The 14,356-nt window shown below is 34.3% G+C and overlaps 1 protein-coding gene across 1 annotated transcript in view; it reads right to left on the bottom strand.

Moving 5' to 3' along the window:
• The window catches only part of ADGRL2 (adhesion G protein-coupled receptor L2), a 190,652-nt gene that overhangs the window by 151,118 nt on the left and 25,178 nt on the right, over positions 1-14,356 (bottom strand). Inside the window, 1 exon segment of the mRNA XM_049111760.1 lies at positions 3,363-3,535. Coding sequence (XP_048967717.1) covers positions 3,363-3,435 — 73 coding nt within the window. The 5' untranslated portion in view covers positions 3,436-3,535.

Here is a 14,356-nt window from a genome sequence, read left to right on the forward strand (position 1 = left end):
AAATTTTCTTGATACATGTACAATAGGTAAAACTGTATCTTGCATTATCTGGCATTTATACAGGTATAACATTCTTTTTGAAATAAGGATAAATAACAATGTAATTTGAGCAGATTAAAATTTTCACTAATGAAATCTAATTAAATACTCACTGCATAAAATATTCAACCTGAAATCCATCTTAAAACCGACTTTGCTGAAGAACTGCTATTATTTGTAACTTGTCACTCGAGCAAGCCTTCACATGTCTGACTTATGCTTGCCAGGGCTCCATTATATAGCATAATTTAATTCTCTAGGACACAAAAATTCAATTTACTTTCCTACTTACTGATACATGATTCCACAGTGGTTACTCTGCTTATAAAAATTGGCCAAAAGAATCAAAGCACGCCAGTTTCTCAACAAAACTGATTTCTGAAGGGCTTGAGATTAGTTCTCTAGGAATAAAATCAATTCTAAGAAAAACTTACAAAACATTTTGAAAGTCTGATCTTTCATAATCATTTTTTATTTGGAAATTCTAAACAATTTTCAAAAATACACAAGGGAGAACAGACTCTAAGAATAAACAAAACATTGTTCCTATTTTGCAAAAACAAGTAAATTTAACGGGTGATACTTGATTCTTAAACACTACTTCACAGAGAGACAGAGACAGAGATAAGCTAATTCTAACAATTAAACCTTATATAATTAGATTTTACTGTTGTAAAATTTAAAAATAATCTTCAGTAGTTTGTTCTAAAGAACTATGTACACAAAACATGACATATTGAGAATATTTACCTGAACATTAAAACAAGTCCTTGCAAATGTGGAAATTTACCTCTCATCTGATGTAAAAATAAATCCAAAAGTTATGTTTGGCCTTTAAAATAATATACGAAAGTGAAACACTATTGTAAAGAGGAAAAATAAAAGCTCTGAAGAAGGCAAGTCCATCGCTAAATATAATACACAGGCTTGTTTTGTTTTTGTTTTGATCTTAAGTAGCTGATACTACTTAAAATCCACGTCTGGCTTCTACTGAAAAGTCAGAAGACCAGCAAAACCAGGCTAAAAACTGGAATGGCAACCATGGGTCCTCTGGCAAGCATTCTCCTGTCTACTGTAGACCTCCACTGGCCTATTGCACTGAAGTTATTACTTCGCCTGCTCGACCCCAGTAGGTACTTACAGTTTCTCTCCCTGCACATGACTGGGAGCTCCTCAAGAGCAGGAACTGTGCCTAGTGCATTTCAGAATCCTAAGCACCTGGCTCAGTGTAGTCACTCAGTAAATGAGAAAGGAAGAAACCACTAGGAAACTTCATCTGAGTTGTATCTGCAAGAATCCAAAAACTAACACAAAAAGTGCTCATCTCTGTAAGATTTGAAAAGGTAACCATCATGTAAGGGCTCTGAAGAAACTTAATAGCTGAATGGTTCAATTTATAACTTCTTTCCTGTGTTCTCATACCTCACTTTGATTGGTTTTCTCTCTAGGTGATCACAGAACATTATCTGCTTTCTGGCAATAAAGGACTATCATGTCATGTAAAACTTTTCTAAGACAAAACCATGTGGTGCTGGATCAGTATTCTAACAGTGTGCATTAACACTGTCTACTCTTACAGCTGGCTGTGTGAATTCCTCCCAGGTTCTTTTTACCCGTAGGAGGGAACTGCTTCAAAAGCAACACCCCCCGGCCTGATGCGCCAAAAATGAAATTTCTCTTAACAGCAGATATGAATCCTGACCTGATAGGTGACACTAGAAATAAAACTGCAGTATCTCATGAAAAAGTCTCTGTTTGCTAGCCCCCCTGCTGAGTTAAGCTTCTGTGCCAGCAAAGTGGTCTCTATCTTGATTGGAAAATTTTTCATTATGTGGACTAATGAGCCATTGGTCCACACCTGGAATCTTTCTTGAATGTATAAAAACATTCAAACATAACAGCAGGAATTCAGTTAGTTTTCCCTCCCAAAAAAACAGATGCAAAATTATAGACTATACACAAGATTTTCATAACAATTCAAGCCACGGATTCATATTCTTAAACTCAGTTTCTGCTTGTTGTTTATCATTATGGTACTATTCATTCAGACATATTACATTTTAACTGTTAGATCTGATGTATCTTTCAATTCTGATGCAAAGAGTAGTATCTTCTAAAAAACAGAATATTAACCCATTTGTAACTTTGAAATTTAAATCCAAGTGAACATTATTTACTTTCTGAATACAGAATTTCTTATTTTAAAATATTTTCAAATATGTTATCTATTTGAATTATATTATTAAGTTGTGTCAATATATTGAAAGTAGGGAACAGGGAAGGCAAGAAGAAAATGATGAAATATAATTCTGGAACAGCAATTCAGATAAAATTGTTTCAGCAAAATTAAAATATTAACACTGAAGCATATTACAAAGATGCTGAAATAATAAGCTTCTATTAGTTGACAGCACACCTCTTTGTCTCCACCTGTCATTTTATTAATAGGTATAAATGGGATCACTTAAAAGTACATAGAAAACCAGTTTTAAAATTCCAAAATATTTTCTTCAAGAATATTTAATTGGGACAAATAAAATCCATGCATTTCTCAGAGACTTTTGTATTCTTCACAGATTTTACAAGATTAATATAGTTTCACACTGAATACATAACTACCACTATCAAATAGCTATAAAATTAACATATCTTAGCTCCATATTAACTTCTGACCTGCTCTATAAAAAGCACCTGAAAGGGTGTTATTTTCACATGGAAATAATATGTAAGACTAAAGAAATAACTGATATCAAGAAATCTATACAGTAATTAATAAACGATGGTTCCGATTATTTCAGTAAGCCTCAAAAGTGCAGGTAGTTCTTTAAAATCAGACCCATCTTCAAAAAGATATATATAACATTCAAAAGGGAGAACTACAAAAAATATATTTTCCGGAAGGTAAGAAAAAATTTTATTTAGGAGCTTCAGAACTAAATTATGCCTCCACTTAAGAAGTAAACAAACTAAAACATTGACACAAAATACTTACAATTTAACTGGAATAAATTTGGTCAATAAGTGTAAAATAAACACGAAAGCAAAGCTTTCATTTACTTCTCTCAGGATTATTAATGATAATATTTTACAAATTTATATGAAACATAAATTCAGATTTCTAGCACTTTCTTCCATACCATAGCTGTGTGTAATGAAAATAAATTCAACCACCAAAGAAAGAATTTGACATTTGGGAAATCTTTTTAACAGCTACTTTTTGAAATAATAAAACTCATTCTAGCCACTTCAAAAATAGAGTAGATTGCACAGTTTAAATTAAGTTCACTCAGATTTAAAAAAATAAAATTTAAATTGCATCTTACCTTCTGTATTCGGTAAGAAGCTGATTATAATGACAAACCACAGACTTCGCATTCTGCAACCAGAAGACACCATTATTGATCCCTTTAAATATTTTCTTTGTATTCCTTAATGAATCTAGTTATAAATGCCCAGCTTCATCGAACCCAGCAGTCTGCATCATTGATCCTCATATCTGAAAAACAAACAAATCCATCATTTACTCTTATGGTCCTGTTACGTCACACACACAAAAAGCAAAAATAATAACAACAAGTCTTTCCCTTCTGGCCTCCATCTATTTCATAAGTATAAAAAAATAAATGCTATATGTTTTGATTCTATATCCAATACAGGAGCTTTTCCTACATACTGGATACCTGGGCCTTACAAGAACATAAAGAAAACGATCAAAGCTCAAAAACCATTTATAGATAACCATGACATACAAATTCACAGAATAGTTATATAAATCCCTGATGATTTTTTTCTTTGAAAAGCTTAGGAAGTCATTCTAGAACAATACATCTGTCTCTCTTAGCCACATACCAATCTTTTTTATCAAATTACTAGCTTCAGTATATAATGCCTCTAATAACGTTTTATAAACACATTTTTTTTTTGTTTCTAGTGATGGTAACAGCAATATTATCTAATATTTTATCCTGTTGTCTTCAAGGACAGATGAGTGATATAATTAAGCAGTTTTATTTTCTATTAAGGATGTACAATTTTTAACACTTGGATGTGCATTAATTTATATAACAATGGCATTCCAAAAGCACCACATTCCTAAACACTACATATTAATTTGCTATAGTTATTCATAGAGGAAGCAGTTTAATGAAGGTTCTCTTTACTATTTCATTTTAAAGATTTAGATTTTCATAGATTTGGAGTTTTTTTTAATGGCAAAGTATAACGTAGTAAGATTAAACCTATACCCTTGAGTAGGCTGGTCTACCTACTAGACTCAAATAAAAATCCAAAGACCATAATGATTTTACCTCCAAGCCTGTAACACTATTTTTCTAAAAAACTAGGAGAGGAATAAGAATATAAAACCTGGAACCAAGTTTAAGTCTGTCTGGCCCTCAAGAATTCAGTTTTTCAATGAGAGAGGATAAAAAAACTTTAGGAGCATGACTTAATCAGAATTTCTCAGTTCCCAGGACCACATGAGACCACGTTATTTGCTAGGTTTTACTTAAGTGTTTCACTTCTTTCTAGGGTAACATGAGGAATCAGAGTAAATACTAGCCTTACAATACACATAAAATGCAGACAGTTCTCAAATACATCCAGGCTCCTGGTCTAGCCGTAAGGGCAGAAAAATTACAGAATTTTCCTTTAAAGGGCTATCTTAACAGTTTCTTCATATTAACTTCCTGTAATTTTCTTCTAAGTAATACTCTTACTAATAAGTTCTCTCAATCTACCCTTAATCTGCTGCAGACAAAGTTTTTTAAAGTGGAGGAGGGAGGAAAGTTTTATCTGTATTCTGAGGTTGTACCCATGAAAAAGAACTCTTACAGAATTGAGATGCTGTCACGAAAGCACAAAGAAAATTTAAAAACCAATGTTTTCCTAGATAACCCGAGATCTTTCACATTTTCTGAGCTACTCTGCATTTGCTACATGCTTCATGTATGATTCTATTAGCAGTTAGAATAATATATAGAATAATATAGTTATTCTATCATCAGTTCACTATGATTCAATGGAAAAGCATTCAGATTCTAAATAGTTCAGAATTCTTACCACCCTACAAAGCTACTATCTTGCTTTACTGACAACCACACCAAAAAAATGTGAAATATTAATCTGAACGTATTACCTAGTGTTTATTTTTTTATTCTTCATTTTTTTATGTTTTTATTATTATTTTTTATTCTTCACTTTCTTAAGATTTGACTTATTTGAGAGAGAGAGAGATACTGTGAGCAAGCACTAGTAAGAAAGCGAGCAGGGGCAGAGGGGCAGAAGGAGAGGGAGAAGCAGGCTCCCCTCCCCATTGAGCAGGGAGCCTAACTCAGGGCTCGCTCACAGGACCCCGAGATCATGACCTGAGCTGAAGGCAGATGCTTAACCGACTGAGCCACCCAGGTTCCTTCATTTCTGGTGTTTAAATATAAAAATCCATAAAATCACAGATGAAACTAACAAGGTATTTCCATAATAAGCAGTTTGTTTTACCATGCCTCTAGTTTCAGAGAGAAAACTGCTTCCATATAGGTCTCTCCATGACCCAGAATAGCAGCTCTCTTTGAATCTACTGAAGATGGGGCACCTGGGTGGCTCAGTGGTTGGGTGTCTGCCTTTGGCTCAGGTCGTGATCCCAGGGTCCTGCGATGGGTCCCACGTCGGGCTCCCTGCATGGATCCTGCTTCTCCTGCCTATGTCTCTGCCTCTCTCTGTGTCCCTCATGAATAAATAAATATTTTTTAAAACCCAACCCATTTAAGACATTTAGGTATTATGATGAAGGGGGTCAGAAATGGTATTATCCAGTTCTAAGAACACTTCATCTTAAAAACATTTTTTTATAAAGATTTTATTTATTTGACAGAAAGAGAGAGCACAAGCAGGGGGGAGCGGCAGGCGAAGGGAGAGGGAGAAGCAGACTCTCTGGCTGAGTGGGGAGCCCAAAGTGGGCTCAATCCCAGGACCCTGGGATCATGATCGGAATCAAAGGCAGACACTTAAGTGACTGAGCCACCCAGATGTCCCTCTAATAAGAACACCTGAGATGATTCTATGCCCGAAGAAATAAGACAAAAACAAAGGGAGGATCAAACTTCCTCTCCTGGATGCCGAAATATATAAAAAAGAATGATATAACAAAAATTAATCTTATGGGGAAAGACGGCACACAACCCTGTAGAATTGGCTCTATTCTTTTTTACACTAAACTCCCAAAAACTATTCAAAAGACAAATGCAAGAGTACAGCTGCAATTTACAACCGCTGTGGCGAAGTACCTGCCTTAAATCTGCAAGCTCTTTTATATAAAGCATAAAGAGAAGTCAGATAATTTCATGACCTGTCACACTGGAAAGGCTAATCAAGGAAAAACTTCTTATATCCTCCATATTGTTCAATGATCTGGTGAAGCAATTAGAATAATTTTAATGTGTGAATGAGACGCATTAATTAGTACACATAAAATTAAGTCAGCCTCTGGAATGCTCCTGATTTGAGCAAAGAATTCTCACTGTCCAAATTCTGCTTGTAATGAGTATTTTCATTTCAATGGCATGCATCAGGCTGCCTGCCCACATACACAACTCTTGAACACATTTCCACTTTCTTAAAGCGGTCCAAGATCAATCTGTCTTCGGTCATCTGCTTTTGAAAGAGTCCTTGTTTGTGGGAAGAAAGGGAAGGAAGAAATCAGACTGATGACTGCCTTGTAGGAAACAGCTGCCAAGATAGGAAAACCTCTGTTAGTAAGGGGAAAATGAGGAGGAAACCGCACAACCAAGACCTCTTTTGTGGTCTTTGGCCAGGACAGATATTTCATGAACAGATTTTAACTATAAAATTTAAGCGTATTTGTCAGGATTTTAACGTGAAACGCAATTTTAAGGTTTGAGAATGGGAAACTCGATTTTAAAATTACACTGTAGTCAATTATGAGACTTAGTATGGATGATTGTTTCCAACAAACAGAAACAGGTTCTGTAAATGTAATAAAAATCATGGCTTTCTTTATGCAAATAAAACTTACGTCCATCTGTTCAATAAGTAAAAAGAATATCAAATTTATTTTTCTCACTCTACAATCTATGTCCAATCATCTTCACATTGAAGAAAATTATTTATAAAAATTCAAGCTTTCAATGCAATCTTGAAAACTAAGTCAAAAGGTATCATTGCTGTGGTCCAAATTAAAAACAACCTTCCATTAAAAAAAAAAAAAGTCAATGAAAACTGAAATACCTAACAAACCACAATCAGTTAAAGATAAAGTGAATAAATAATCAAACATGGCAAAATTAATCTTAGGAACACATTGCTCCTAAACAAAATGCAGCCAAAGGACACTCACAGGCATAAATGTAGCTAGCTAACAGACTCCTCCTTCACTCTTTAACCACCTGAAAATGAAGCTCAGTCAAAGCTTCTCATAATGCATAACAAAAACAAGGAACAAAATCAGAAAAAAAGCTATTAAGTTTCCTTTCAACAAACAGAAAAGCTTAAGTAATTAATTCCTATTAATAACCAGTTTGTCTTTAGATTTTAGAAAGCCTCCTTCCATGAACTTCAGTAAGGAACTCTGACTATAAAGGCACAGTGCACAGATCAAACTCCTCTTCATGCTAAGTAACGATTCATTTCTTAATAAAATCAGAAAACAGCATTTCTACTTAAGCTATAAATGACTGTGGTTTTTAAAGATACAATGCACTTCTTACGTACAACCTTGTCCTTATCCTTCAAATAAGATTCAAACCTAAGTAACGATTCATTTCTTAATAAAATCCGAAAACAGCATTTCTACTTAAACTATAAATGTGGTTTTTAAAGATCCAATGCACTTCTTATGTACAACCTTGTTCTTATCCTTCAAATAAGAAGATTCAAACCATTTTATCCTCATCTTATTTCTATCAAACCTATGTCATGATTTTTTTTTAGGTCTGCATATCCTACTACTCTGCCATGCAAAAAGTCAACTGATGCATCATTACTACTAAGCCTTCCAAAGCTGAACAACGACTTCCAGAAATATGCCTCCGCACTGTTTATATTCCAACACTCCTCAATGTTTTATACACTTAAAATGTACAGTTAGGCATAATCTTTCAAACAGTACCCTGCTTATATTTATTAGCTGCATGAAACATCCCATGCTTTAAACTGTCAGCAAAATTAGGAAAACACTACTAATCAGTTCTCACATTCAGGTACTTATCTTACATTACCAGAAAATCATATTTAACCTTGTATGCGACGTGCCTGCTCAGCAAAAAGAGGAAAAAAATAAAACCTGTTTGTAAGTATCAACGAAAGAGGTAGACTAGACCATGCTTCAAATTAATAAGATAATTTAAAGTTTTCTAAAACTGGTTAACTAAGGTTATCTATTCAGAGTGAAACCAACATAAAGATTCATATCCAAAGCTTTCTCTTTGATTTCTACTTATGGACACTGAGGTAGGAAGACCACTGATGATAAACCCACAACAACTAAAAGCAGGAGGACAGGGGAAAGAAAAGCACCATCCAAGTACGAGACCTACCAAAGTCACCCACCCTTGTTATTATGCACTGACGCCGTTTAAAATGCAACGTTAGTGCTTCATTCTACGCACTAAATGCATGTCGGTGCTAAATGAAAGCCAAAGGAAGCTACATATACAAAATCAGTCCTTCTAATCTTATTTGCCCTATGAAATGATAATAATTACGAAGAGGAACTTACTAGCAAAAGAGAGCTGCTCTTCTAAGATTTTGCTGAAACAAACAAAACAACATCAAACCCAGAGAACTCCATATGCTCCCGTGCAAAGGCTTAGAAAATGAAAAATAAATTACAGTTTCATTTCGATTTAAACCTCATTCGGGGTGTTTGCTTTCCAGAAATATCCTATGTGCGGCCCTGACAGGCTAGAAGTCCCCCTTCTTGTTAACATCGGAGAAAACACTGACACTCTGGGGAGTTTTCTTTCAGTAAGTTGTCTAAGTAAACCCTTGCTATCGCTAATCAGGGAGCTTATTTTAGCTCCAGACATTCAACGTTCTTTTGTGTTTATTTTCTCTCCTTTCACGAAGAGAGTTTGGGGCTGGGAATGCTGATAGAGATTCTAGATTCTAACACCACGTGGCCAACCGCTGGTGACATCCTCTTTCTCGGTTTCATTTCTGCGACACTGGTTTCCAGTCCGAGTACTTGAATTAAACCATTTCTGCCAAAGTCCCCTTAACATCCGTTGCTGGTCTTACCCTTTACTGAAACTTCTGCACTGTGAGGGAATAAATCCTTCTAGGAGAGCTCTTAGAGCAGGAAGGAGAAGACTTCAGGAATGCTCCTAGCAAATGGCATCAGCAAGCTGCTGCAACATCTACCAGGCATGCTGAGCACGCAAAAGAGGCTTGGAGCTGTGGACACAGGAGGCACAGGCAGGGCACTCTGCCATTCTCGTCATTAAAATCCTTCCAGTTGAAATAATAAAAACAAATTGCTGTCATTTTCAAACCAATGTTGGGGACATTTTACGACTGAACATAAACTTGCAAATTAAGTCTCAAAAGGAAAAAAAAAAAAAAAAACCAACAACAACAAAAGTAGTTACAGACCCCGTTCAAAAGATTACCTTACATATCATAAAAAGTTGATGGCTTCCTCAACTTTTCTAGAAAAAAAAAATCACAAATTCTGTTGATTTAAAATATTTTGTATTTATTGCTGCATTATAATCCACCTACAATATAAGAAGTTAGTTCTTTTTCCCACTGTAGAAAGGGAAAGCTATTTTTAAATGGCAGTCCTCCCCAACTTTAAGACATTCTATTTCCTCTTAACTTTCTAATAGTATAAAATTCTTACGCAATTTTTTTTTAGTTAAATACAAATTAGGGGTACCACAGCCAAAAATTATTTCCTGAGTGCCTACTATGTATTAGACATACATCATTAATTCAGGAGGTCAATATTAGAAAGGTCAGAAATCTGAGGCTCAGAGAGGAAAAGTAACCGGATTGAAGTTATTCAGCTAGCAAGTGGCAGAGCTTGAATTCTAATCAAGGCTAATTACAAAGCCATTCTTTCTGCTAGTCACTACATTATTCATTCAACAAATATTTACTGAGCGTCTATTGTGTGGTGGGTACTGAGGAACAAGAGACAAAACTCCTTACGTTCCCTTGGGAGGTTATATTCCAGGCTAAATATAACCCTTCCTAATAGAAAGCTGTAATTGCCTGATACATAATTAGGTCTAAATAGTTAATTTACAGGACTTCAAGAAATCCTCACAACTTGAAGACTTATATATAATAATTATTTCCATTTTGCCTTAAAATGAGACTATATAACCTGTTCAAGGACAGTTAAGTAAATACCAATGCTGGGATATAAACCCATGTTCTAAAAACTTACTTTATGTTTTATTAGCTTTCCCTTTATAATAAAAAATGGAAGTAAAACAAAGGCATTTTGGGATTGTGAAAATGACAAAATACCAAAAGAATAATGACTTGATTTTCAAAATGTTTACATTAGTAAAACTAACATCCCTTAGGTAATGATAGCTAAATGTTAACTTTTATTATTTTCAGTCAAGCTATCTTAATTTCATTCATTTACAGGGCTATTTAAATTAACAAATTATTCTAAACTAATCAATCTTATCAGCCAAAATACCTGAGAAGTTGCTTACAAGTCAAACAATAAACTTAAGTATTTCCTCCAATTATAATTAACAATGAATCTTAACAGTCCTGGAAAGAATGTTTTGGCATTAACATCTATAATATTATGGACTAATCATTCATTGTTCAGGCAAAGAGAAAAGAAAAAAATCCAATGTTGCTCATGAGATTCAGTCTTACGTTTGGCTCACTGCACTAGATCCTCTGTTCATAAATCATTGTTACTAGTCATTCTCTGAATCAATATTCAGATTCCCTCTTGGTCTATATATACAACCACTAAATGAAATAATAATGACCCAGGATCTGTTGTAGATTAGATCATCAATATCACCATCAGAGGTTTCTTAGAGATAATTAGGTAATCTGAGTAAAATAGGTCAAACGATCTTAAAAATAAATATGAAAAATTACTATGAATACACAGTAAGAAGCTGAAGAAAATTTTGTGAAGTAAAGCACATTGCCTTTTGTAATCAATAAATGATACAACTCATTTGCAAGCTATGTCAATATATATAGTATCATCTACACTTACAATTTTCACCTCCACTATAAAGTAGATAATATTAACACTATAATTGCAAGGACAGCAGTTTAGGTCAATGAGTATCTAGTGATTACATTCTAGATATTTTTGATAGTAAGTACTGAAAGGAGTGTTATTTGTTTAATTATTTTTACCTTATAGATTATTAATTGATCTTAGGTTGAAAAGGAATTATAATACAGATTAAGATATGGTTGCCACCTTCAAAAAGTTAATAATTTTCTAAGGAGAATTAGAAATAGAAGAAAATGACTAAGACCCAAAATATGCATTAATTAATAATTGCTACACTCCCAAAAAACTCTACGGTACTTAATGTATTTCATACCAAAATAATGAGAGAGAAGAGACACAAAAGCAGTTTCTCGACTGTGTTTTTCTTGAGATACATATTTAGATCAACCAACATCATCTGGATAGAAAAAGTCCCTAAAATGAGATCAGGGGAACACCCTGGAATCCTGTCTTAACCGATCACTGCGAAGGTTGGTACAATTCACAAACATCAAGTCCTCAAGTTTACCCACTATATATGAGTGTAGAATAGACAGTAAGTCTACTATTCCATTATCTTCCCACTTCAATTATACACTTACGGTCCTGATTCCATCTTCAGTAATCTTAAAGAAGATTTTTAGGGGGTACCACAATATGTTTCACTACGGGCTTGTCCCTTCTCAAACTAACTCTCAGCGATTGTTCTAATAATTCACGTTAAAATTTCACCTAAAGGAGTTCAGAAAAACATTTTTTTAAACCTACTTATACATGATCACACTGGCAGCCATAGTAATAACCTGAGATTTACTCAGCTCACATATTTCACGCTCTGAGTTCATGAGAAAACTACACATGATCAAAAAGCAAGATGACATCAGGCTCTTCAGAAAAAGCAAGTTCCTGTAACTTAGCCAGGGTTGCTTTCCATCAAACCCTATGGTATAAATCTGTGTCTACAAGCAGAACTCACGATAATAGCATTTTATTGAGTTATAAAAAAAATATATTTTATGGACGCCTGGATGGCTCAGCAGTTGAACGTCTGCCTTCGGCTCAGGGCCTGATCCTGGAGTCCTGGGATGGAGTCCCACATCAGGCTCTCCTTCTGCCTGTGTCTCTGCCTTTCTCTCTCTGTATCTCTCATGAGAAAATAAAATATTTTTAAAAATGTATTTTAATTATTTCTGAAAATTAATTTATCATTAAAAATAAAGTTGTACTTTAAGTGTTAAGAACAGAACAGACTCTTAATTCTGTTGTTAGATTCTGTGTAGTTGGTACAGCTGACTGCCCTAAAAAACATTAGGACTTAGACTTGGAAAGGCAAGAAAAATAATCATGGACAAACTATCAAGAAATAGGAATGGGCTGAGTTATTCTGAATGGTTGTTAAATATGAAAAAAATTAAAATGAAAACCTTTGTTCATTAAAAAAACGTTTTAGGTTCTATATGTTAGTGCTTCTCAACTACTCAATCATGGAGGGGGTGGAGGTATGTGGCTTTTAAGAAAGGGATTTAACTTTTAAATATAATTTTACAGCCTCTATTAAAATTGCAAATAATATTAAAGTGGTAATAAAAGAATGATGTTTAATAAAAAATATAGGTTATAAAAAGCTGAGAAAAACGAACTAGAAGCTTGAATTACTTGCCAAGACTCTCTTATTTAGTAAAAGACTAATGTATTTTGTAATACTTCAACAATTTTTAAAAACCTTCGATGCAGAAAACTTTTGAGGAAAACGTATCCCTTGTTACTAGGCCATATATCATACATAAAGAAAAGCAAAAAGCCGTACTTAATAACTACCACTGATGATAACGAGTAAGTCTCCAAATCCCGTAAGCTAAAAATTATCAGTAGTATTCCATTATGTTTGGGAAGATTAGAAGGAAGGGATTGTGTAGACTGATATCACAGAGCAGGGATCAGAAAACTTTTTCTATAAATGACCAAACGGTAAATATTTTAGGCTTTAAGGAACCCTCTAGTCTCTCCCATCATAGTCTGAAACCCGCCACCGACAAGGCATAATAATGAATGAGCATGGCTGTGTGCCAATAAACTTTACTACAAAAAAACAGGCAGCCAGCTAGCTACAGTTTGCCAACCCCAGCTATAGATGAACTGGCACAGGATGAAGATAACTAAATGCAGTTCAGTCAAGTAATAAAATGACCAATAACTATCAATGTCTGCCAAAATAATCAAACTAATTTTAGTCTGTTATTTTAAGAAATTAATTTAAATGTTAATGTAAAGGTAAATTAACCACGCTGGAATAAGAGAGATAAAGCAATATTATACTGACCAAAACAAATCAGCATTTCACCGTGTGTGTGTGTGTGTGTGTGTGTGTGTGTGCGCATGTGTGTGTGTGTGTAACAAAGCCATGGCGTCTGGGGAGAAACTCCAGAAAAGAAAATAAAGGACATTACCACAGTAACCTATCTTGCTACTCTGTTTGGCAGGAGAGAATGTAAAACCAATCAAAACAGTAAGTAATGGAAGACTGAAAAGTAATGAGGTTTGGACAAGACCCCTGAGGTATTTGACCATTAGCATGATGGTTTCAAATAGCTGTTGGTAGAAGTGGCTTCAAACTCCTGAAATTTCTGTCACCATTGCTACTCACCCATATGAAATACTGGATATATCCCAGTTCCACACTGTATTCAACAGGAAACTGCTAAATTCTAATTTGCTGAATTTCTGCTAGAAAGCTAAAACTTCTACCAACCTTATTCCAAAAAATTATGAAGTCACAATAAACGTACACAGTTCTTTTGGAACACGAGTATTTCTACAGCTTTCCAATTCCCTGTATCCAGATTCTCTCCAATCAAAATATTGTGAATGTTACTAATACAGTAAATATTTATTTTCTGCAATCTAATCTTTCCTAAAATTGAATAGTCATGCAATAGAACATATCATAAGAATAACATTTCCAAGCTACAATTAATAGGTATCACATTAAAATACATGAAGGCTAAACTTTTCTATCAATATTATATATAAGACAAAAGAGTGGAGAAGGTTACAAATTTTTAATAAGAGCTTTATATTATGGTAGTAATAATC

Source organism: Canis lupus, chromosome 6 (genome assembly GCF_003254725.2).
Source record: "Canis lupus dingo isolate Sandy chromosome 6, ASM325472v2, whole genome shotgun sequence".
Classification (NCBI taxonomy): domain Eukaryota; kingdom Metazoa; phylum Chordata; class Mammalia; order Carnivora; family Canidae; genus Canis; species Canis lupus.